At 38.5% G+C, this 25754-nt stretch overlaps 1 protein-coding gene across 1 annotated transcript in view; it reads left to right on the top strand.

Moving 5' to 3' along the window:
* MLLT4 (myeloid/lymphoid or mixed-lineage leukemia (trithorax homolog, Drosophila); translocated to, 4) overlaps positions 1-24624 on the top strand; it is a gene marked incomplete at its 3' end in the record, with an annotated part of 50479 nt that extends 25855 nt beyond the window's left edge. The window contains exons 13-22 of the mRNA XM_010076287.1: positions 6204-6265; positions 7166-7371; positions 10980-11000; positions 11755-11900; positions 14298-14392; positions 16970-17235; positions 17728-17871; positions 20238-20436; positions 22162-22265; positions 24538-24624. Coding sequence (XP_010074589.1) covers positions 6204-6265; positions 7166-7371; positions 10980-11000; positions 11755-11900; positions 14298-14392; positions 16970-17235; positions 17728-17871; positions 20238-20436; positions 22162-22265; positions 24538-24624 — 1330 coding nt within the window. The remainder of the gene's footprint in view (positions 1-6203; positions 6266-7165; positions 7372-10979; positions 11001-11754; positions 11901-14297; positions 14393-16969; positions 17236-17727; positions 17872-20237; positions 20437-22161; positions 22266-24537) is intronic.
* Positions 24625-25754: the final 1130 nt, after the last annotated feature.

The raw sequence follows: 25754 nt of genomic DNA, 5'->3' as shown, positions 1-25754 counted from the left end.
GTCTACAGAAAAGACAAAGTGGAAGATCCAGAAAGTACAGACCAGCCAGCATTAATTGAGGCCCTGGGAAAATTGTAGCACTAGCCCTTGTAGAAGCTATTTCAAGGCACACCAAAGGTCAAGAAAGTGGTTAAGAAAAGGCACCATGGATTTACTGAGGATAAATCATGCTTGACCAACCTGACTGGCTTCCATGGTGAAACAATTTGCATAGTTAATAAGGGGAGAGCTCTGGGTGTCATATCATCTACCTGATCCTAGCAAGCCATTGTCACAATCTCCCAGAACATCTTTGTTGATAAGATACGGGTCTGGATCAGTGGACCACAAGATGGATGGAAAACTGGCTAAACTGCCAGGCTGAAAGGGTGATGGTTAATGGCTCAAAATTGAACTTGGTAGCTGGTCATGAGTTTCTCAAGGTCAGTATTGGATCTGATACTAGTTGGTAACTGTATAAACAATCTGGGTGACAGAATGGAATGCATCGTCACCAAGTCTGTGTGCAATACCGAACTTGGAGGACAGCAGATAAGCCACAAAGAAGAGCCATTCTTCAAAGAGACCTATGCAACAAGTATTGCATTAAGTTTAACAAAAGCGAATGTGAAGTCCTGGATACAAGATAAAGTGCCGAGAGCAATATAGGCTGAAACCTGACCGTTTGGACTGTAGCTCTGCTGAAAACAGCCTGGGGTCTTGGCGTACAGCAAGCTGAGCTTGAGTCAGCACTGAAGGCAAACTATGTCCTGGGCTGCATCAGCAAGAACACAGCCAGCAGATCAAGAGATGTGATTTACCCCACTTTACCTGGCTCTTGCTAGGAATATTGTGTCCAGTTTCAGTGCCCTCAGTTCAAGAGAGAGATTGAAAAACCAGCAACAGTCCTGTGAAGGGACACCTCCACCAAGATGAACAGTGAACTCGATGTATGAAGAAACGTTGAAGGGATTGGGTTTTTTCAGTCTAAGAGAATGTGGCTTCTTGGTGGATCTCATCATGATCTTCCAATACCAAAAAGGGTAGTTGCAGAGCGGATGGAGGTCCTGTCATCACAAGGATGCTGGTTGACAGTTGAAGAGGCAATGAGCAGAAGCTGCTTCAGGGGAGAATTGTCCGGTTGTAGGGACCGGGGCAGGGAGGCATCTTCACTGTGAGACCCGAGTGAATACTGGGATATGTTGCCCAGAGAATTGGTAGAATCTCCCTCACTGGAAATTTTCAGGATTCTGTTTGACAAGGCTCTGGATAACCTTGGATAAAGCCCTGCTTTCAACAGAAGGTTGGAGCACGTGATCTCTAGAGGTCTCTTCTGTGTGATTGTTTTTTCTCTGGAACCCAATGTGTTGGTCAGTCCTGATAAAAAGAACATATTTATGGAAGAATTACATAGCCTTGATAACAAAAGGCTCAGGGCAGATCTTATCAGTGTGTGTAAGTACCTGATGGGAGGAACTTCTTCACTGTGAGAGTGATTGAACACTGGAACAGATTGCCCAGAGAGGGTCTGGAGTCTCCGTCCTTGAAGATACTCAAAACCTGACTGGCAAGGCTGTGAGCAGCTTCCTCTAGTTGACCCTGTTTTGAGCCAGATGATCTCCTGACACCCCTTCACACCCGAGCAATTCTGTGAAGATAATTTATTTCAAATCTTAAGAAAAATACCAGATTGCATTGCTGTCTACGTAAATCGGCTTTTAAATATAGATGAATTACTCTGATAAATGGATGAAAGGTAAGGTAAATATGTTGCAGAGTTAAAAAGTCCAGTGATCCAATTTGTAAAGCTTCTAGTGTGAAGCTTCTAGTACCTTTAGGTGGATTTATTATTCACTGGACGGAAGACAGAGTTCAGAGATGTGAGCGGAAAAAAAAAGGGGGGGTGGGGTGGTGTCAGTGCCGAAAATTGTGCTTCCCCCTGAACTGAATTCCTTATGTTCTAGAGTTTTGTGGCAGGAGCATCTTTTAAATGCTTTCAGTGAAGTTATAGTAGAATACAGATGGGTTCTACTCTGCATTCTCCCAACCAAGAGAGTGCCTGGGCATCTCCAGTGTCTTTTTCAGAACTGTTTGCATTAAGGTTGCTAAGGATTTAACTCCTTCTTGTTGAATTACTAGTGTTTTAACTATGGTTTTCCTCTCTCGTAAAAGATTGACAAAACTTCTTTGTGAATTTTTTATAACCCGTCAGAAGTTCTTGAGGCTTCTACTGTTAATGTTTCTTGAGTTCTAGCTGTGCGTTTATGTATGAAGGTTATTAAATTTCTGTATTTCTGCCTTTCAGCAAGAGCTGGATAAAGAGGATTATCTTGTGCTGTAGTTGTATATTTAAAAAATACAGAGCCATCTGTGAGCTGCATCTTGGCTTTATTTTGGTTTTTTAAACTTTTAAAATTCCTTCTGAAGAGAATACACATACTAGTCTTACTGTTACTATACACAGGGCTTTTTTCACCTTAGTACCTGTGTGCAGAAAATGTTTTTAGAGAGGCATCCAAGTTATACTTAGATTTGTGGTAGCTACAACCACAGATCTTTTTTTTTCATCAGCATTGACATTGGTATTTTATTTCTGAGTATATCTTATAGGTATATAGTACGTGTTGTGTAAGTACATTGAGAGTTATTTATCTAAATACAGCATTTCTGTCACATGGTCTTTCTCGGATATGTTCGCTGTGTTCAGATTAACAAATGAGCAAAATCAGGCTGTCAAATTAAGAAATGCCAGGTAATGAGTTGCTCAAGTAAACTGAATTCTTCCCTTTTGTGGATGTCTTTTGTGAATCTTTAGTTAGGCTTCCTCTGGGGTACTCTGGTCTCATTCTGTGAACTGTAAGGACAGGAATCATAGAATCATTAAGGTTGGAAAAGACCTCAAGGATCATCAAGTCCAACCCAACCCCACCCAACCCACTAACCCATGTCCCTGAGCACCACATCTACACGTTTCTTGAACCCCTCCAGGGATGGTGACTCCACCACTGATGGTGCCCCCACCCCCGCCCTGGCCAGCCTGTTCCAATGCCTCATCACTCTTCCAGTGAAGAAATTTTTTCTAATATCCAGCCTAAACCTCCCCTGGTGCAACTTGAGGCCATTTCCTCTTGTCCCATCACTTGTTACTTTAGAGCAGAGCCCAGCACCCCCCTCACTGCACCCTCCTTTCAGGCAGCTGTAGAGAGTGATGAGGTCTCCTCTCAGCCTCCTCTTCTCCAGACTGAACCCCCCCAGCTCCCTCAGCCGCTCCTCGTCAGCCCTGTGCTCCAGACCCTTCCCCAGCTCCGTTGCCCTTCTCTGGACCTGCTCCAGCCCCTCAATGTCCTTCTTGTGGGGAGGGGCCCAAAACTGACCCCAGGATTCAAGGTGCGGCCTCACCAGTGCCGAGTCCAGGGCACAATGGAGTGAAGTAATTGCTATGTTTGTTTGAAAAACCAAAAAAATCTTCACTGAGCAGTTTCAGGTTCTTGTTAGTGTAGAGCTATTCCACCTCTGTACTAAGTGACCTTGTCTGTTCTTTTTGTGTGTGTTCATCACTGCTGTGCAAAGATTAATTAGTAAGGCAAATAAGACTTTCTTCCAGTCCCTCACTGAACGGTTTGAAGACCAAAGATTAGCACTTGCCTGCCTTATTTTTTCATCTCTAGTCTCTAGAAAAAAAAAATAATTGAAATCTGAGCACATAACTCCAATTTACTTATTGGGTGTGGTTGTTCTGATTAAAATGTGATTCTGTGAAATAAAAGTTGATGCCTATGTAGTTAAGGATTATGTTCCTACATCCTTGTTAGGTAACTGACTTGAATTAGCATGAGCAAGCATAATTAATTTTTTTTTTTTTTTTTTGCCTTGGATACCCTTCAGGAGTTCTTAAAAATGTGTTTGGTTGGAAATGAGAATAGTGGTGTTAATGGCATGTAGATGTTTATCTGATTCCTAATTTTATTTTGGTGTACAAAATTCATACATGCTGGCTAAAACAACCGCACAAGCACAGAGGATTCTTTTTTTTCTTAATGCTGATTATTGTAGATAGTTAATGTAGGAGAACACAGAAATATCTGGAGAATGTTTTATTGTTTTAATGCAATTCTAAAATGTAACATTACCTGATGCTATACTTAGCGAGGAGGTGACCTCTAATCAATACTTTATGGCCTTGCTAGGCATACCCTAACTAGACTTTCAGACTGGTTTAGCTCAGAGAATTTCATCACCAGAGGATTTTTCTATAAAAGCAATAGCACAAAGACAATATAAACTTAAAATGCATCCAGTAAGAAAGCACGTTGGCTAGCTGCTATCATATCAGAACCACAGAGAGTTATTTTTAACTCAAATTTCCAATTTGCAAAGTTTAATTAGAGAGTGTTTCTTTTGTGTGTGCTTAGGGAAGACAGAAAATGGTACATTAGTTGAAGGAAACTCATATTAAGGTTGCTAAAAGAATTGACTTGCTGCATCTCTTCCTGGAGAACTAATTTATAGGTAAAACTAAATTAACATTTTTTTAAAGAAGTCTTTCCTCTTTCTACTTCATATTAATTTTTCTCTTAAGCCAATTTCCGAAATTCTGTAGGGAATCTTGCACTATTCTGTATCAATTATCACATCCCGTGCCGCTTTCTCTCCCATTGGAGGGAGGACTGAGAATCCTGTTCCTGCCTTTGTACTGAAAGGGGTCTCTATCTCTTTGTTCCAAAGGGAAGGAAATTAATCATCAGCTGAAATCTCACTGGTTTACCAGCCAGTTTCTTGAAACATTTCTTTCTTTTATTACCATTCCTATAATGGCAGATTAAAAATTTCTCTGGACTTGTCACTGTAGTTCTATTTTGATAGCGCTGTGTATTTGTTACTCTTCTACGGAAGTAATTAAGTTCTCAGTGAAGACGATGCACTTGTGACAGTGTGGAGGTAGGAAGAAATTAGTTCATCTTAAATTTAGAGCAATAAAAACAGAGGAAATGCTGCAGTTTACACACCACTGAGTGCTCTTTGTAAAGAAATCATGCTGTCATGTTTGAAATGTAACTGAACTGACAAATTTATGTACATATTGCACTGCTGTGCCTGCTGTTCCTTCACTTGCAGCTTCCCAGAATTTGTTTTGCTGGGCTCTGCTTGTAGTAAAGCATTATCTAAATGGCATAACTGAGTTCTCTGGTGGTTTAAGTTTTTGCAAGTTTAAAAAACAAACAAAAAAAATCCACCAAAAACCCAAAGATACACTTATTTTTTTGACTGAATATGTTAAAATTTAGATCTTTTGACATCAGCATTCAAAGTTGTCTTGTGGATTTTTCCTGCAGGAGATAGCTGAATAAAGGCCGTTGGTGTCCAGTCTCTGCCTTGTGGCATAACTAAAATTTCTCAGGAGAGTGAGGCTTGTATAATCACGTTACATTCCTTTCTTTATCAAAGTTCCTGGCTACCTATTGTGTAACGTGGTTAAAAATGGCTCTTACGTGCAGAAGATGTTAAGCTTTTACATATTTCCTAAAAATAGGTACCTGACTCGAGCGAACAGCTCAGTTAATGGTTTTGCTTAAGGGAGGAATGAAATATGTGCTTAACTTTTTGTAGACAGCAGAAAAATAAATGTTCTGTTCATTTTTCTCCTCTGTGAATTCTCTGATAGGTACTGATCAGAAAGAGCGCTGCAGTTGGTTTAAGGGAGGACAGAGGTAGTTGTGGGGCTCATAGAATGACTGCTGCTCCTTAACATGGCATAGCAACAGCCAGATGAGGGTAGGGGCTAGATTCTACCTCCTTTTCCTCCCTAGCAGAGGAAAGGACACATCAGTTGACCAAGTTCTCGTTGGTTTTGAGGACATTAAAGATGACAAAGTATATTTGTTGTAACCAAGGTGATGTTTCAGGTGAAGCTTCATTCACTTTCTTTCACGTGTCCATGAATAATTTGTTGTTTGAATCCTGTCCGTGGCAGATGGCAAACTGATCCCATCCATCTGCCGTACGGCGCAGAGGAGCATGTTCATTAATATCGCAGGCTCCGCAGCAAGTCTGTATTCTGATCAGTTGTGTTGCAGGCAATTATAGCTTGAATGATTCTAGAGGAAGGGTAAAACAAGGATCATTTTGGGGAAGGATGCTTATTTGGAGAAATGTGGCATTTTTACAGTGGAATTAATATCACCTGTGTGGATTGACTGTTTCAATTTTTTCTCTTCTTTCTGTAGAGCTCAGGATACCCACGGACCAGAACTGATACTACCTGCCAGTATTGAATTCAGGGAAAGCTGTGAGTAAATTGCAAAGTTATAACACTGACTTACTGATGCATTTTTCTATAGTGTAATATTTCAGTCAGTTTGAAAAGTTAAGGGTAACTTAAGTAAACATTGAAAAGAATAATTGACAATCAGATGATAGCTAACCCAATAATATAGTTTATTTTGTTGGAGAGGGTGACCAGACACTTTGGATATTGAGGCAGGTTCATTCATATCTAATCCTAATTGCATTCCATCTCTTTATCTTCAGATATTCAAATTGAACTGTGAAAAAATTGTTAATTCCAACTCCTCAGCAGTACTTTGAAATAATTCTTTTCTGTACAGTTCTCCATGCCTTGGATAATCAATTGCATCTTGGTCAAAATCCATTTTTTGTAAGATCTGACTAAATTTTCATTTAGAATTTATTCTTTTGCTATCTTGGTCCCCATGTTTTTAAGGTGTCAGATCTGGTAGAAAAATATCATCCCGGAGATTGTCCAGACTTCAAATATTTGAAACTAAATAGGTTTATGAGCAAGCAAAGATAGATTTTTCTTAGTATAAAATCCCCTACAATAAGGGAGCTTTGTAGGGATAGAATTGACACGACAAACCTTGCATTTTTCTGTTCCCTAGAAGACGTAAATTTTCAGCAAAGATAAGAAATAGTACAGAAATGTTTCTTGATGATGAGGTTTTCTAGCTTTTATATAGTAGTGTGTTGTTATTGTGCCTAAGTAACAAACATAATAATAAACAATTCATAATAAACATTTTAGAGTTCAAGTTCTTGTAAGTTGCTCCCCTATCCTCTCTCCCCCCGCTTCCTCGAAAAATAAATCCTATATGCCCCAAATTATTAAATTTATTTCATTTTCTTTCTCTTTGTCTTTATGACATGTTTTTTTCCTCTTTCTCTACAGCTGAAGATGCCTTCTTATCTGCCATTATCAATTACACCAATAGCTCAACGGTTCATTTTAAGCTGTCACCTACGTATGTTTTGTATATGACATGTCGGTATGTATTGTCAAGCCAGTACAGACCTGACATCACTCCTACTGAGCGTACTCACAAAGTCATTGCAATAGTCAACAAGATGGTGAACATGATGGAAGGAGTTATACAGGTGAGTTTCCCTGCAGAAACATGTCAAGGGATTATCTAGTAACCTCCTTAGTGTTTAACCAACTGTTGTTAAGCATCAGACTAATACCTGCATTGAGTGCCCAGATGAAGGTTTGCTTTTGTGTCAGTGAATAATGTGAGTGGTAAGAAACTCTCCTGAGGAAAGGGGGAGGTTAGGGAGGGGCTGCTGCTCTGAAGGTATGCTCTCTGACAAGGAGTTACTCTTCTGTTCTCTGGAAGGTAAGATCTTTGCAAGCATTTCTGGCTGTGAGTCTGGTAAAACAAGTTGGATGTGTTTATTAAAGAATATCATCTCGATAGCAGTTTCTTCCACTGATTGATGCTTGAAGTGAACATAATAAAAAAACCCATGACTTTTAAATTTTGATCCTGTCACTTTTACAACTTCTGTAACCACAAAAATGGTAATAAAACTAGACTTTCTGAACCAAGCTGACCCAGTTGTTTTATAAAGCACAGTATAAGTTCTCAAATGTTCCAACATCTTATATGTAGCCTGATGCTATTACTGTTACGTGTGCAAGGCTTCTACAGAAGCACAGGGGATTTCATTTAGTGTAGGAATGCAGGATAAGATCCACTGGGTTGTCTGTGAAATTACAGTCCCTTGCATTGTGTAACTGGTGATAAAATGTAATGGTCATTTAATGAAAAAGGAATGCTAGTTCAGGTATCCTCATTAACTAATTAATTATTGTAACCCCTTTGTCTGCAGGTTTTTCTCAGAGGCAATACTGAAATTTATTTCTCTGTGTATTAAAACATACACTTGTTGCAAAAAGTGCTGCCGTAGTAGCCTGTATAGAGTAGGGACCCTGCTGCGCTAGGCACTGTGCAAACATGGCAAACATATCAGTTCTGTCTTAGAGAATTTACGAAGCAAGTGTTATACAGCAGGTTGATAAAGGGAGAAGAGGAAAGTAAACAGCAAGAGAGTGGCATAAAGGTCAGAAACAAAAACTGTTCAGCTTCTGTTCAGGTGCTGGAAAGATTTAGTGGAGTTTTCAGTAGGGAGAATGTTCTGTGAAAAGTTACAACAGGTTCCCATCTTTCACGAGAAGATGCCAGTGTTGAAGACACTTGACAGTAAGAAAAGAGTAGCCTTTCATGCACATTCTGAAGCTGATGAGAGGTTGAAAAGTGCTTTGAATCTGCAGTACATCGCTTTGAGTCTTGGTGCTGTGGTAAATGGATATTTGATAGAATTGATATGGTATCAAAAGTTAAATATTCAGGTTCTGCTATTAAAAAAAAAATTCTGGCTGTGGAAGATTGAATTTGTTAAAGTCAGAGGGGAGGCTGTGGCCATAGTGGAGAACATGAAATGCGAAGAGCCTGAACATAAGCAATTTAGTTGGGAGAATGGCAAGTAAACAGTGAAAGAGTAAGCTTCAAATACAATCTGGAAATTACAGGGGTGAATCAAAGGAAGTCACTAGGTTTATATAACTAATGGAAACTAGTAACAGTGGCCCCCAAAAGACTTGGGGTGACAGGGATGGGTACAGTGGGAAAGCAAAGATCAAGTTGTTCTGCATTCTTTGTGTTGTACTAAAATGGATAACCATGTACCTGCTAGAACATACTAGAGAGGTGGGCACAAACATCAGTTTGGTTTGAAAAGAAATCAAAGCTAGAAAATAGATTATCCAGTGAAAACATTCATTTACGGCACTGAGAAGGGATTCCAAAATCAAGTCCTGCCTCCTGGTTGCAAACAAGTGTATTTTATTTAATCCTGCTAATAGTATTACAAAAAATTGTTAAAACCAAGTGTTCGTCTAGACTGTCCTTTGTGAAAGGTAATTTCTGCAGCTTTGCGGCTCTTATTGTTGCAATCTAATCTGCAACCTAAAATTTAAGGAAGACATCAACAAGGAAACGGTAGCTGCATTTGTGGTTTGTGAAAGGTGTTGTCTCTTTGCAAGAAATCAACTGAAAAGAGTTGGAGGTTGAAGAAAATGGGGGAACAGGTTCTTCCAAATGTCATGCTGAAGAAGCTGGAGGAAAGGGGGAAGATTACAAATGAAAGAGTAGAACTCCAGTGAATTTGAAGGTTAATGGGCTGGAGGCAAATGCATTGATTCTAATAACTCTTGACCAGGAAAATGTCATGAGCTTGGATGTGTCTTACTGGAATATAAACAGTACTAGCTAAGCCAAGTCAAATGACTTACCTAAGCTGTAGAATGAGTGGTTATATTGATGGTTAAGCTACTATTTAATAAGTTGCTGTATCACAATAGCTTTTTTTGTGTGTCTCGACTGTAAAGCATGCATGCGCTGAAATGATCTGAGGGTGTGAAAGACAGAGAAGACAGATGAGAGGCACCCGAAACAGAAGTAGAGGGAATGTGCACAAACTCTTGTGCTGTTCCGTGGGAGTTGAATAAATTGTTTCAATCCTAATTTTGCCTGCCTAGATCATAAGGAGACTTGATAGCTTTCTGAAGTTCCTCAGGAAGTACTTGCTAACAAGTTAAGTCTGTGACTTTATGTAGTCTTTGCATTAGGGTAGGCAAATATTATAGAAGATTTCATAGGAGATAGGGATAAAATGGGAGAGATCTATGAGAAGGCTCAGTACTTTCAATAAAAATCTACAAGGAGAAACTGAATTCATAAAAAACCCCAAATTTTTTGTATCCTGATTTTCTTTTTTTTCATAACATTCTGTGGCATTTCTGGTCCCCTGCAAATTTTCACATTTGTTTGTAGAAGGAGCATCTCCTTTCATTCTGTGCCAACACATCTTCAGTCAGTTCAGAGTGGGGGGAAGGAACAAGCAAGCAGCAGCAAATTGGTTTTTTTGAGCTCTAACTAAAAGTATAATAGTAACAGCAAATGATACCTCCAATTTTTGTATCGAAGCTCACTGTGTTGCAGGAGGGGGAGAGTGGGTCTGAATAGAAAGCCAGAAAGAATTAAGTAAGAGCTCAGTTTTCAATAATCAGACAAACGTATCTGGTGGGGTTTTGTTGGTCACTTAACTCAGTGTAGCTTTTATGTACCAGCATTTAAGCAGCTTAGTATGGTATTTCTATTGACTTTTTGTTATTTAAAAGTTTTTTTGTTCTTTAATTGAAAAGCCATTTATTAAATCTGTCCTAGGTGTTTCATGTTTTTCATTTTGTTTTGTTTGGTTGTTTTCTGGTGGGGATTTTCTGTCCCCCTTTGTGTTTGTTTGTACATTGTCTTCATTGCAGCAGTGTGGGCAGAATAGCTCCCTGGATCTGTTACTTCGATGGCTAGTTACCCCGTTGCCTGCAAAAAGTTAGGCGGGGCTTCTGTGGTACACTGAGCGTGGAATAAACGACTAGTCTGGGATGTCAACTAGTACAGGGCATTCCTTGAACTAATCGTGACATGTGGGCACTTCGGTTCTGGCTGTTGTGCTACTAGTCCTGTTAATTCATTTTTTTAAAAGGGACTCAGTTGCATCATAGCTACTGATTAATGCATCTGTATGTAACAGTGAACATAAGTGTTGTACCTTCATATTTAGTGTTTGATTTCTAAAGCTGTCATGATTGTTCACAAGTTTCTTTCTTCTATTCTGTTTGATTTCCTTCGTCCGTTTTTCTCCAGGAGGTAGACCAGGTTGATCAGGTAGGATATATTGCTGGGAACTGATCCTAGCTATGTTGGCTTAGCTCAGTTTCTCATGCTGCTTCCATACCAAAATACAATACTCAAACAGCTGGACTTGAACGGTTCATAACACTCATTCAGCAACTGGAACATGCAGTACTAAAATCCTTTTTTGACTTTGCAACTTTTACGGCATTCCATAATTTCTGCTTAACGCACTTCAATGTGGATATTAAATGACCAAAGTTCTTTTTTCTTCCCTTTATTTTCTGGTTTTTTTTTGTGTTGTTGTTTGTGGTTCCTATTCTTTGGATTTCATCTGAGGTTGCCTGGCCTGGCATTTGTGGTCGGGAGATGGTGAGATAGATCAGTACTTGATACTGGATCACCTGGTATCAAAGCCAGTGAGCGCAGTATCAGGGTGGCAGCGGGCAGTAGTGAATACGCGCTTACAAGTGCACAGATTACCAGATACTGCATTCTGCTAAGCTCTTAGCGCTGTATAACCAGATGCTTATGCCGTGGCTTTATTGATACTGCTATCGGCAATTTAACAGAATTTTGTATGTTCAGTGAACGGGTTGAAATTGAACTTAACAGTTGTGGCAATTGCAATGATAAATATAAAATATTTTGCAAATATCTGGTATCTGAGATATGTTTGGTGAAATGGGAAAAGGTACTGGTCTATCTTTTGGAGCCTTTTTTAAGCTGCCGTGCTTTAGCAGAAAGCTATTTCTGTGTATTATTTCTTGCTTCTTTCTACTTCCAGAAACAGAAGAATATCGCTGGGGCACTTGCCTTTTGGATGGCAAATGCGTCTGAATTGCTGAATTTCATAAAGCAAGACAGAGATCTTAGCCGAATTACTGTGGATGCACAAGATGTTTTGGCACACTTGGTTCAAATGGCGTTCAAGTAAGGCTATCAAACTTCTGGTTCTCTTAAAATACCCTGTGTTTCTGTGAGTTTTAGAATAACGCCATGTTTTTGACAAATTTTAGGTATAGCAATGATGTCTTTGATGTATTGTTAACTGAGAGGAGGACTTCTAAGAGAGGCTAGACTTACTTTGTTAGATTTTTTGCTGTATGAGTATGGATCAGTGGGCTGCACAAGGAGTTTCATTTGTTAGCTCTTTTTGTGATAGTTGAGGCTGTCAAATGAAAATTTTAGGGAAATGTTATTTAAACCGAGTTTATGTTGATTTCTTTCAATTTAAGGTTTTGAGAGATATGTTATTTGGAATATTTTTATGGATATGTTTTATAGAAAGCCTATGCTGTTAATACATAGGCTTAAATATTTATGGCTCTCTAATGAGCCTTGTGCTTTTTAAGCTCTTCTAATTATATTCATAACCTACTCCTTTCATAATTTGCATAAATGGCAATTTGCACAGTGTTGTTTTTTGCACAGTTGTTTTTTAAAACCATAAAGACAGGTTTTGGCTTGGTGTAAAATCAACCTACGCTAGTCAGCTCAGGTAATTACAATACTGATTAAAAGAAAAACGGAATAAAGTATCCCATGGGAAGGAAAGTCCTTTGAGGAAAGGTTCCTTGAACAAAGATAACAACATTGAGTGAGCACAGTGTTAATCAACAGGAAAGGCTTAATTTTTGTACATATTTAGATTATATTTTTTTCCCCCAGGCCAGTATTGAACAAGTTTTTTTTTCAGCAAATTTGTGTGTCTGAAACTAACATTTAGAGAAGTCCCAGTGTACCTTGGGTGGCTTATACCCAGCCTTCCCACACTTGTACGATGTCTGTGTTAAGTGTAGTCTTTTCATACTTCTGTAATAGCACAAAATAGAATATCTCTTCTTTTTACACCGTGGCAGGATTGGGAGACCTAACCGTGGTTTAACTGTTTAGCTTTAACGGCGGCTGTGTGGCTCTAAAGAGCAATATGTAGTTATGTGAAACCTTATAAATGCTTTCGGAACTTTTGAAAGGTATGAGAGAAGCACCAAACCAGTTTGTATGTACTCCCATAGACTATTTTTTTCCTGTTGCTGAGTAGAGTGTAGCAAGTAGCTATTTTGACCAAGTCAATTTTTATAGCACCTCTAAATTACTAACTGTTGATGAAGCTATGCCTTTTTGCTGCAGGGCAGTGTTTTGGATTGGTGTCTTGAAACAACTCTTTGCTACTTCAATTTGCTAGATAGTGGTTGAAGACAGAGCATTTCTACGGCTAGGAAGGAGTTGCACTGTTTGCATGTTTCCCTGTACGTGATGAGCAGGCTCCATGCGAGAGGATATTGCTGAATTTTAGCTCATGTGTGAACTCTCCCCTAAGTACACTGTAACATGGAAGATTTCAAATGCATATATTAAACTTTTGGAGACCTGAACTGTGGAATACATGTTTAGAAGGGAAATAAAAAAAGCACAACAGAAGCATGAAAAGAAAAAAATCTGATGTGAAAATGTTATTTTATGGTAACAACTGGCATACACCAGAATTGGTTGAAATTGCTGTGGCTTTTATTTCCTAGCAATTGAGAGTATTTCATTACAGCTGTTACTGGTGAAACAGAAAGAAGGGGAGTAGTAGAAAGCCATGAAATGTTTTCCTTTATATATGTTATTACAATTTCGTTCTCTTTTAGTTTTACTTTTTAACAGAAAATGTATAAATGAATTTTCAAAAACAGTGTTAAGATGTTTAATTATTAGAAGAGAAAGAATACTGGAACAGGCTTTTAATTTCACTGTAGTTAAAGAGATATACAAGAATCGAAATATTGTTTACACAGAACACTGGGGCCATTTCAGGATCTTGTGCGCTGGCTCTGAATACGAAAACTGTTATTTTTTAATGCTCTTCTCGCTAGATTTTGAAATGGACGAAAGTGTATCTGTTTGGAAAAAATAGGTTTTGCAATTGTACAGAACCAAAGTTTGGCCTAACAGCATCTCTTTATGTAGCATATATTGGCTTAGTGGGTTGGGTGGTGTTGGATTGACGGTTGGACTTGATGATCCTTGAGGTCTTTTCCAACCTTAATGATTCGATGATTCTATGTGACCTTCGCTTACAAATGTATTACCAATATTGCATTTAAGTGGCTGTGTTTGTTCTATGACAACCTAATCCTTTTTTCAACATTTCTAGGAAAGGTATGGAAGAACTGATCTCTCTCTCTTTACAAAAAGTATTATTTGGTTCCCTACGGTCACATACATGACACTGTGATTTCAGGAGTCTTGTAATTGGATAGATCTCTTTTCTTTAGAAGCATTTATAATGAACACATACAGAATTTTAATTAGGTTTTTTTTTTTTTCCTCCATCCCTTCCAGGTACCTGGTTCATTGTCTGCAGTCAGAGCTTAATAACTACATGCCAGCATTCCTTGATGATCCAGAGGAAAATAATCTTCAGAGGCCTAAAATAGGTTAGACTACTTGATCTTTCTTGTGTCTTCTAAAGCATGCAATTAATTAGTAATTAATATAATTTCTCTTAACAGTGATATGACATTTACAGGTTGCCCTAACCCCTGAGAGTTATTTGTGTCGATTTTTGTGTTGATGATGAGAAGGGACAGTAGTGACCTTCAAATCATCTATTTTGGGTTTAAAAATCATGGAATAATTTAGTTTGGAGGGGAAGCTCTGGGTGTCATCTACTCCAGTGTCTTGCTCAAGGGAGGTGCAACTGGATCAGGTTGGTCAGAGTACTGCCCGTTGAGTTTTGAATCTCCACTGAAGGATGGAGATGCCACAACATCTCTGAGTAACCTGTTCCAACATTTGACCACCCTTATGGTGAAAATACTTTTCCTGTGTCTAATTGGAGTTTCCCATGTTGCAATTTTTGTGTTGGTTTGTCTGTTTTTCTGTGCTGTTACTGTGCATCCTTCAGAGGGATTGTGTTCTGAACCCATCCGTTAGGTAGATGAAGAGGGCAATAAGCTCTGCCCGTAGCGTTCTCTTCCCCAGGATGAACCAAATCCACTTCCCTGTCCCTCTTTCATGTCCTTTTCTGCAGCCACCTAATCATCTTGGTGGCTCTCTGTTGAATTTGCTCCATTAAATCGGTATCTTCCTTGGGCTGGGGAGTCGAAAACTGGATGCTGTCCTCCAGATGTAGTCTCACAAAGGCTAAATGCATAGGTGGGATTGCTTCCCTCCCTTCTGCTAGCTTCACTGCGGCTAACTTAACAGCTTAGTGTGCAACTGGCTTCCTTTCAAGCAAGGACACCCCGCTCAATCACCTTCAACTTGATGTTTACCAGGATCTCTACCTCATTTTCAGCAGGGCTGCTTTCTGTCCAGATGGCACCCACCTTATACAGTTGCAGAGACTTCTTCGTTCCCAGATGCGGGACTTGGCAGTTGCCTTTGAACTTCTTGAAGTCCCAGTCAGCCCATTTCTCCAGCCTCCTGAGGCCCTTCTGAAAAATACTGCCGCCCTTCAGTGCATTGATATTTCCCCCCAGTGTATCATCTGTGAATTTGCTGAGAATGCACTCTACTCAATCAACTGTGTAATTTATTAATTAAAATCTAAAAAAAAATAAAATTAATTAATTAAATTATTAAACAGTATAGGTGTTGTATGATAGTGCTTCGCAGCAACGTCAGCCTTCCTCGGCTGTTCCGGTCCGTGAGAGTATTCTGGGGATGCGTGCTGTCCCACTATGTCTGTAATCCTGGCTCAGTGACTGTGCTCAGACTTCTAACTCCTCTCCTTGTTTTCCACGCTGAATTCATTCACTCACAGGTCCCTGAGATAGGACCCCCTGTTGTGCTTTTCATGGGGAAAGTGTGAAACCCTCCTACATTATGTAGGCTGACAACTACAAAAGAAAATGGAAAACGTAAAAAATGAACTGAATTTTGGAGAGATTCACTGGGGATAAAAGGCTAGGAAGAGTTGAGAAGATAGTGACATTCTGAATAATTGAAGTAAAGATGATCTGCAGAGCTATTAAGTACTGTCATTCTGTTCAGCTACAAAGAGTATTTATACAAAATTCATATATACTTCCTGGTCTTTTGGGTGTTAAGCTTGCTGCAGTTGCTTTTTTCCTGTGTTGAACATTGAAGGAAGAATATAAAGATGTACTGCTTTTGGTTTAGTTTTAGTACTGTAAGAAAGAACTTTCTGGGAAAAGAACCCTGAAAAAGAACTGACATTGGAATAAAGGCAGATGATGTTCATTATTTTAGTTATTTTTGAGCTGCTTTACAGACTTCTGTCTTATACAGATAATTTTTTTTTTTCAGTCACAGTCCTCTGGTTTCAATGCTAAAGAAGTTTATTTTGTGGTCTGTTCAATACAGATTTCAGACTAAAGTATTGCTTTGGAAGAAGGCTTGGAGTTAAATGTTCTGTTTGCATTAATATACTCTACGAGGAAGCATATAAGGATGCTTACTTTCTGTGAAGCTAACAGGAAGGCTCTCTTACATAATATTGCAGTGAAGTACTGGGCAAAAGGAAATTTGAATAATATTTTCAAAAACAAATGTGTAAACAGGAAATGCATTCTGCAGTTTAAGTACATCATGCAAAGCAAATGGGTTTTACTGAAATGTTGGAATACAGTTTGATATTTAACTGCAAGGAGCTATGGAATAATTCCTATATGCATTTGAAACAGTAGGATATAAAGTTTTTAACTTGTTATTAAAAGTATCAGAAAATTTACTTTGCTCAAGTGAGGACATGATTTAAGTGTCAGATATAACCAATGATATACTTGTATACTAAATACTTCCCCCAGAATAATTTATTTTCATTTCGGGAGTTAAAAACTATTTCAGCTGTCAGCTTAATATTGCACCGTCTTGAAAACCATCAAGTGGGAAATTTCTTTCTGAAAGTCTTTATAACTTAAATACATGTAGGTTCCACCTAGCATTCACTAACCTGGCTTGGGTGTGCCTGTATGATTAATTCTGACCTAAACCAGTTGTACATTGCATGATGTGACTGGGCTTTACTTTTTGTTTTCTTTCTGTAGATGATGTGCTGCATACATTGACTGGAGCGATGTCCCTCTTGCGACGATGTAGAGTGAATGCTGCTCTGACTATACAGCTCTTCTCCCAGCTGTTTCATTTTATCAACATGTGGCTTTTTAACAGATTAGTTACAGCCCCAGATTCAGGGTTATGTTCCCATTATTGGGGAGCTATTGTTCGTCAGCAGTTGGGCCATATTGAAGCCTGGGCAGAAAAACAGGGTTTAGAATTGGCTGCTGATTGCCACCTGAGCAGGATAGTGCAGGTGAGTGTGATTCTGATGAACACTGTGTATTCAAAGAGAATATTTGTATATTCTGTGTTCCTAGAGAATAGCATGTGGACAAGTGTAGTTTGTGTGAATCAGTCCTGGAACACTGAGGTGGGATGCAAAGACAAAAAAGATGTTTTCAACATCATTAATATTAAAGCTACAAGTGGAATTAATAATTAGTGATTTTAGCCAACACGCTGTCCAGTTTCTGTTTCCAAGACTGAGCTATAACTACGCTGAAGAAGAGTATAACTTTGCTGACAAGAAGAGCAGCTGAAAAATGGATATGCCTCCTTTGTGATAGGTTTAGTATCAATTCATCCTGTAGGTAGAGGAGATATATTTAGCAGTTGTTCTGTTACAAGTCTGGCTTCTTGCTTTGTCTTGTCCTGTCTCTTACCTAAAGAAAACTCAGAAACAAGGCTTAAGTTTTCATTCTGGTTTGGATTTGTCTCCTGTGACCTTTTTTTTTTCCTCTCCTAGGCAACCACATTACTTACCATGGATAAATATTCCCATGCAGACGTTCCAAATATTAACAGTACTTGCTTTAAGCTGAATTCTCTGCAGCTGCAAGCTTTGTTGCAGAATTATCACTGTGCTCCAGATGAACCACTCATCCCAACAGTAAGTGTCTTCTATCACATACTGTGCCGTTTAACATATCTGACGAGTATAGACCTCAAGTACAAACAGTGGCTGAAAATAGCAATCTTATTGTTGGTTGGTTTGGAATTGTTAGGAGAAGAGTCCGAATGGGCAATCTGCTCTCCATACAGTAAGAAGTATTGGTGGTATCAGCCTGCTTTTGGCCACCAGCTTTGGTGGGTGTACTTCACTGCAACTTGAGCTGTGTATTACCAAAAATATCTCTTACACCGAGTTGAAGTGTAAGGTAATGCTGTGTGTTGAGCGTATGCAGGGTACTGCACCTTACACCGTTTGGGGGTGAAATCCAGTAACACGGTAGAGAGGAGGTACATCGAGCACTCCCAAAAACTAGTTTTATGTAAAACCAGAAGAAACAGAGATTGAAGTTTTAACTATAGAAAACAAATGAAAGAAGCAGGAACACTAAGCTTTCTTACATGTGGGATGTAAAAATCCATCAATCTTTAATCCCTTCATGTAGGAAGCGGACAGATTCAGATTGACACACGGAACATGTATGTAGATATATCTTGTTTTCAGAACTGGTTTTTATCTTGATGTTTAAGACATAACTGATTACTCTTAAGTTTTATCCATGGGAAACATCTTTTTGGCAAATGTCAAAGAGGTTTTGTGTTCCTTGCGGAATTATAATCATATATGGACGAAAACTCTTAAGGTAAACCCTGGTTATAGGGTGGTTGACTAATCTCAAACATCTTAAAAGGTGAAGAGAATCTAATATTTATAGAACTCAATACATTGTCTACAAAGTCTATTTTTTAATAACTTTGGACACATCTGTTTATTAAATCAAAGACACTAATACAATGGTTCTAAAGGTCTTAAGGGGGACTTGTAACTTGGGTATAGTTTTATATGTTGGCTACCAAACCAAAAAGAAGAGCTTGTATTTCCTGTTTACACATAGGTAGAATTCCACAGTTCATTATTACTGTTCTTTAGGGGCCTCCAAAGAAATGTAACAGTAGATTTGAGAGGTAGTCTTTGTGTCAGAGGGAGGATTACAATATGGCTAGTTGTGCTGTTGCGGTGGAGTGCTTTTTGGGACTTCTTTGCTCCTTGCTATGAAGAAGACTTGCATAACTCGAACTCTTGACTCACTGCTCCTAAATCTGAAAAATGTCAAGGCTTGGAATTTGTTCGAAGGAATAGAAATGTATTTACTTCTACATACTTGAGTTTGATGTAATTCTTTTAAGAATTAGCACCTTTTATGGTAAAAAGTCCTTTCTCGAAGACTGCTTTTAAAGACAGGCTGGATCTGTCTGACTTCTGCCTGGGAATTAGCTGAAACTGAGCGTTCAGATGAGAAAGCTTACATGGTTTTGTCTGAATTGTGTTCTGCACTGTGCTCCCGTAATAAAATTTTTGTATCAGTCTTGGAGATTCTGAGTTGCACATGAGTGTAACTTGGGTGAGATGAAGACTAAACTGGTCTTGGGAGCTGAGTAGAAGCTGTAGAAAGAGGCAGGAAATCACATCTGAATCTTTGGTAAAGCAAACATGTGTAGCAAAGGAATCTGTATGTAATATTTGTAGCAGCTTCTGATAAATTAATGGTAGTAATTCTCTCTTGGTGCCAGCAAAATCGCGTGTCTCTGGGGTGAGTTCTCTTCCAGAAGGACTGCCGGTTAGTTAGTGCTAAAGATATTTTTAAGTATTGATTCTGCCTGCTCATCCAAACGTGGTGATGAGTCACACCTGGCATGGTTTCTTAGTTCCTCAGGCACGTGCAACTTGGAAGAGGTGCTCCTCTTGGAAGAGGGATCCTTCACGTTATACTGAGCTTCCAGGAAGTGTAGAATTCAATTAGTTGTACGAAACTTCCAAAGTAGGGAATTGTATATGCCACTGGTGGGTATCTGTGTCCTGATGGACCTGAACATTCTGGTTTACACAAGCTGTCTGTTTCGTTTCTATATATTTAGTCTTACAGAAGTATGTATACATTCAACAAAGTATCAGAATTTTAAAGCTGCTTGTGATTCCACAGCTGCGGATGGGTAGTCTTTGCTATATATTTTTAAATACAGCTCTCACATCAAGTAAAAACATGCACCACAAGTTTTGAAAATATTGGACGTAAAAATAAATGCTTCTGTTACATTCTCTAACTACCTAGTCTATGGGATTTCACCAAATAAAGCGGTGCAGCATACTGACTGTATGTAGTAGAGCCAAAAAAGTTTTAGATCTGATAATTTATTTTCCAAATTCCTTTTTCTTACAATCTTAGTATTTTCTTAATGTTAGGGGGTTTTTTTCCTTAATGAAAATTATCCCTTTATAGTAACAGTGTCTTTCTGCCTTCTGTCCAGGAATTGATAGAGAATGTAGTAACTGTTGCAGAAAATACGGCTGATGAACTTGCTCGCAGCGATGGCCGAGAAGTCCAGCTGGAAGAGGATCCTGACTTACAGCTACCTTTTCTTTTACCAGAAGATGGCTATTCCTGCGATGTTGTCAGAAATGTTCCAAGTGGTTTACAAGAATTTTTAGATCCGCTCTGTCAGAGAGGTTAGTTTTTTGTTGTTTTACAATTATCTTCCTTCTTTTTTGTTTTGGTGTAGTGAACACAGAATGCGATATATATTTTGGTAAAATGTAAACCACTTTATATTTCTTTAGGTGTGTTTCAATCTTTTTATACTGTGTTCTTAACTGTTTACTTTCACAGCCCGTAAGAAGTACGCAAGATTTTTTAATCCTTACCCTTTCTCCTTGTCCCTTTCATTTACTGTCGAGGTTCTAAATAAGCAGTGCTCAGTTACTATTGCCTGCTGAAACTTTGGTTTGCCTTTGCTCCAGAGCTTTTTTGGATTTTGGTGCTAGAGCAGCAAAAATTTACATAAATGTAAATTTTGTAATACTGCAACAACTTCACAATCAACTTACTTTTAAAGCTAATGTGAATTAAGTAGTCACTTTTTTTTAGTCATCAGCTGCTTCCATATAACATTAAAATCCCGTGAGCTTAAAATAGTTCTTTTAATGTTCGTCAGTGTAAGAATTTATAGTTTAGACATTTGTAGTTCAACAACATTTCAGATGGTGAAGCTTTTGTGGTTGGATGAAAGTGACCTAAGCTTGAGAAGGTAAAGCAGGGGGTCTGTCAGAGCATTTACAGTGAATGAACAAGTTATGATCCTTATCTTGTGCTACTCCTTTTTATTAGAAGCGTTTTTGTTATGTAATTTCTTAATAAATTGTTACTTTAAAAGCACTTGTTTAAAAATTTCTACAGGAATATCATGGTAGGTAGGAAGGACAGCAAAGGAGGCTTTTGACAAAGCAGATTTACTCTGTCCTGCAGTTAAGTTTTGCAATTGTTGGTTCCAACTTAGTTTATAGAAAAGCTATTTCTTGCATTACAAAAAAAAAAAAAAAAGTAGGAAACTGACTGTTTTGAAAGTACAGTGAGGAAACTACAGAGGATGTAGTCTTGAGACTAAAGAAGGCTAGTAGCATAAATTCATTAATAAATAGAATTAATTTGCCATACAAATGTCTGTATAGTTACTACAAGTAAGGCATTTTAATGCATGCATTCGAAATTGTACTTTTTAGGTATCCCTTAGATTATGCTGAGGGACTGGTTGGCAGTAAATCAGTGTACACTGAATTGCTGAAAGATGGTTTTTGTGAGGAGGAGAATATCTCCTATTTGGACAGAGTAATTTCTCCTGTGATGTGGATTCTCACTGTCCCTGATGTAGGAGAGAACGTTGGATACCTCTGAGCTGCTGTCACTCACTTTTTCAAAATTCTAGAAATTGCTCAATTAACAAAAAACAGATCAAACAAAACCCCACTTTGAATTACATAGCTGCATTTAAAAATGTAATGAGTCCAGGCAAAGCTTCTGCTCTGCCAAATCTGTGCTGAGGCTGGTTAGCTAGACTCTGCAAAGCTGATTTCTGTGGTGCTGTCTTGCTCAGAGGGCTGGTGGCTCGTATTCTAAAACACGACTTGGTGTTTCATGTCTCTTTTGAGTCTGGTTGGTACAAGCAATATTCTGCAGCCCCTGTATGTTTCCCAGAAGCACCAGTTATAGACTGTAGGATTTTGTAGATACCATAACATTTCTGTGAAGCACAGAATGGCATGTAAGATGTAAGATTCAACATACCAATGAATATAAAAAGATCAATACTGCTATTTCGTATTTCCTTGTGGCAGCCTATTTGGTTGTAATCCATTGAGATACTATCATGACAATGCTGATGTTACTTTCTCTTGTAGGTTTTTGTAGACTAACACCTCATCCACGGTCGCCAGGCACGTGGACGATATACTTTGAAGGTGCAGACTATGAAAGTCACCTGTCACATGAGAATGCTGAGCTAGTAAGTATTAATTCAGTGAATAATCATCAAAACTGATACCTTGGCAAGCCATTGTGTTTTACGGGATGAGTTCTAATCCTTATTAGGAAGAACAGCCTTCATTGTTAAACTTGTAGTTCATCGGTGGTTCGGTGAATTTAAGGACCTATTTGCAGATTTTTTTGTAAGCCAGTGTTCTTCTTGGCCGTGACATGATATGATTGCCATGTAAGCCAACCTTGTCATGTGCCCCCATGTGTAAACAGTGAAGAAATTCCTTTTAAACACAGGCAAAAATGGATATGGACATGCATCTGTAAATAACATGTAATGTGAATGGAGCTGTAGGCTGCTTTTATTTTTCAACTGTCAGTTGCCAACTAAATATTTAGTATTAAGTTTTAATCTGGTACTTTTTTTTTCTGCTAGGTTTTCAGGAAAATTTATTTTTCCTTTTCATTATATTTATTAAAGAAGGGTTTCACTTCAGTGTGAGGTGGCTTTTTTCTGTTGTTTTGTGTTAGGGTTTTTTTGTGGTGGGGTTTTTGTTTGTTTGAATAGGTGATCATCAAGAGTATCAAAGTTCCAGAACAACTTGGTTTTGGAAAGATGGTACCTTTATGTGAAATAATGTTTGGAGCAGAAATTGCTTCATGTTTATAATTAATATTTAGGTGAAATCAGGAGGGCCAACGTGAAACTAGAATAAAGTTCCTAAGGCCTTCTCTGAAAAATACTCATTATTCAGGGGGACTTGAAAGCTTTATTTACCCTGTTCAGAACCCAGTGTTTCTTAGATGACGTTATGCAGTCTTGCTGTGTTGCTCTAAAGAAGTGAATTTTTAGAGTTAGTGGAGACAAAACTAATCTGAAGTGATACTAGGTGCTTGCTGTTCCTCATACTAAGAAAAAGGTGAATGCAGGATGAATGCAGTAAAGAACTGCAGGATGAGTGGATGCTGCTATTTCATTCATCCATGGCAATCAATACTGTGTAAGGGTGTTTGTATAACCTGATCTAATCATCCTTCTCTCTGGCGCATGGATGCTAATTGAATCTGCTGGCCTTGAGAGTTGGAAAAATCTTTAGTCCTGGTTTCTGAGCAGTGCTCTGAGCTCTAGGTAAATGTTCCATTTTATAGCTGTCAGGTCTTCTATCCCTCCACTCCCCCCGCAAGCCAAAACTATTTTCCCGATTCTGCTTCTGGTGGGAGTCCGGGGCATTGCCCAGGCTAGGCAGTCCTCCTCAGATTTTCACTGAAGACCTTCTTTTATTGTTAGACCAAGAGAGAAATTCAGTATAGAGTAATGACAAAGTTCTGTTCCTAGTAGCTTACCTTTCCAGTGTGTATGGGGTTTTTTTGTTACATTAGTTTAATAATGTTTCTATTTAAATTAATGGAAAAAATACTAAATAAAGTAGGAACTTATTCTTCTGTTCTTTTGCCACCCTTGGCACAAGAGTGCTAGAATACTTCTAGTTTAAAAACTACTTGCTTTTCTAATACTGGAACTTAATCAGAAAGTGTTATTTTTTTTTTTAATTAATTTATTTTTCTTATATTTTTACTTTGTCATGGGACTTGTGGAACTTGCAGTTACCAGGTTTACGTATGAACACAAGCTGGGGAGCTTTAACTTACATGCTTCAGCTGATGAAGACTGGCAAGTTTTTTAGTAGAGGGAACTGGCAATGTTGCAAAGATATCAAAAAAATTACTGAACATGTTGGGGGTCTCAGGCTGTATTCGAGTTAGGGAGTTTTCAGAAGTACAAATCTTTGGACCTTTCTTTCAAGGCTTTAACTCTGCCTTTGAAATTAAATGGCCTCTTAGTATCTTTGTAGAATTATCTTCTGGATGCAGCACTAAAAACTGAGCTCTGTGGATCACCCTCACCTTTCTGATAGGTGCCTACTGAGGCTGACCTTCAGTTTTCATTAAAAGTGACTATGTTTTTATAGACCTGTTACATTTCCAGTTCTGAATCATTAATAATCTCTCCACTGAATTTGAGAAGGAGAAACAACAGGTAAACTTCCAAGCTTCGACAGCGTTCATAACACAAGTGTCGTACTTGATAATGTGAATCCACATTAATCAAATGTTAGAGATTCTACCTTTCAAACAGAGTACCAGACATATTGCTTAGGGTGTGAGATCTTCTGCTGCACTAACAACTTCGTTGTGATTGTAGATGAACTCTTTTGCACAGTAATTTTGCTAGCCTGGCAATGAATATGAACTCTTGTCTTTTTGTTTTTTTTTCTTCTTTCTCCTTCCCTATTTGATAGGCTCAGCCTTTGAGAAAAGAACCTGAAATTATCACTGTAACACTAAAAAAACAAAATGGAATGGGCCTGAGCATTGTTGCTGCCAAGGTATGGAAGTCAGTTTGTGTGTTATTGAAAAAAACTTTTTGTTTTTTGTCTTTGTCAGCCTACTGTGGAAAATTAATGGAAAAATCTATTTCCCTTAAGGTTGTTGTGCACATTATGTTGATCATGCTTTTATTGTGGTAGAGGAATATTCTGTAAAATACACAGGTGTGACTAATACAAGAGGAGCCATAATATGGAAGCAGTGATCATGACATTTAAGCCTTTACTACAAGCTTATTCATTTTTCAGAGCCCCCAATTGGCAGTGTTATTAAATGGAATTAATAAACAGGCTTATTTAGCACTTCTGCTGAGAAGTAGCAGAAGTATCTAGGAAAGAAAAGCAGTAAATATAAATAATGAAATGAGTGTGGGTTTTTTAATTTGGTGGATAAATAAAATAATTCAAATATATACCTTAAAGTTTGTATATTTTCTGCTATGAAGACAACACCTTATCTTTTGCACAGTGTACAAATGCACATATGACTTCGGTTTTGCTTCTTTATCATGGAGAGCTACAGCATGTTAGTAGCTTGGTGAAGGAAGTTGTAGCACTTGCCCTGACTTGCTGAAACTGCGGGCGGATGCTGCTCGTAGTAGCAGTAGTAGGAACGTATAGAACGCACATACAGCTCCAGCCACCAGGTGGAGGACTCCACTAGTTGATTGGTTTTGCTTTATTAACTGGGTCACATAGCAGACATCATCTTTGAGTTTTATACTTGTTATAAATTATGCAACGGTGATAGCCAAAAGTCCTTGTTGTAATTGTGGCGTACGACAGGTGGAACAAGTCTTCCTTAGTGTCTCTTCATGTACATGAAGCTTCAGAATGCTGCAGTCCTCCTTGGCACTTGGTGCATGGGCTGAAAACGTGATTGTTTTACTGCTTTTAAGCTATATCTCACATAGTTAATTGCTCCTACACAGCGCTATATATTTTTTTTCCTCCAGCTTTGCTCATTTCATAGGCTGTTCTTGAAATGGTAATCTTGCATGGTATCAGCTTTTACATTTATTTCTGACACCTGCAGAGGAATACCAGGTGTCGGGTATATGTTGCTAACAAACAGCAGTTACTGAACAAACTCTTTCAGAGATGAAAAATATAACTCAGTATTCTGCCCT

Source organism: Pterocles gutturalis, unplaced genomic scaffold (genome assembly GCF_000699245.1).
Source record: "Pterocles gutturalis isolate BGI_N339 unplaced genomic scaffold, ASM69924v1 scaffold19803, whole genome shotgun sequence".
Lineage (NCBI taxonomy): Eukaryota > Metazoa > Chordata > Aves > Pterocliformes > Pteroclidae > Pterocles > Pterocles gutturalis.
Note: the sequence above shows the minus strand (reverse complement) of the source record. Positions and strands in the feature narration are given on the sequence as shown.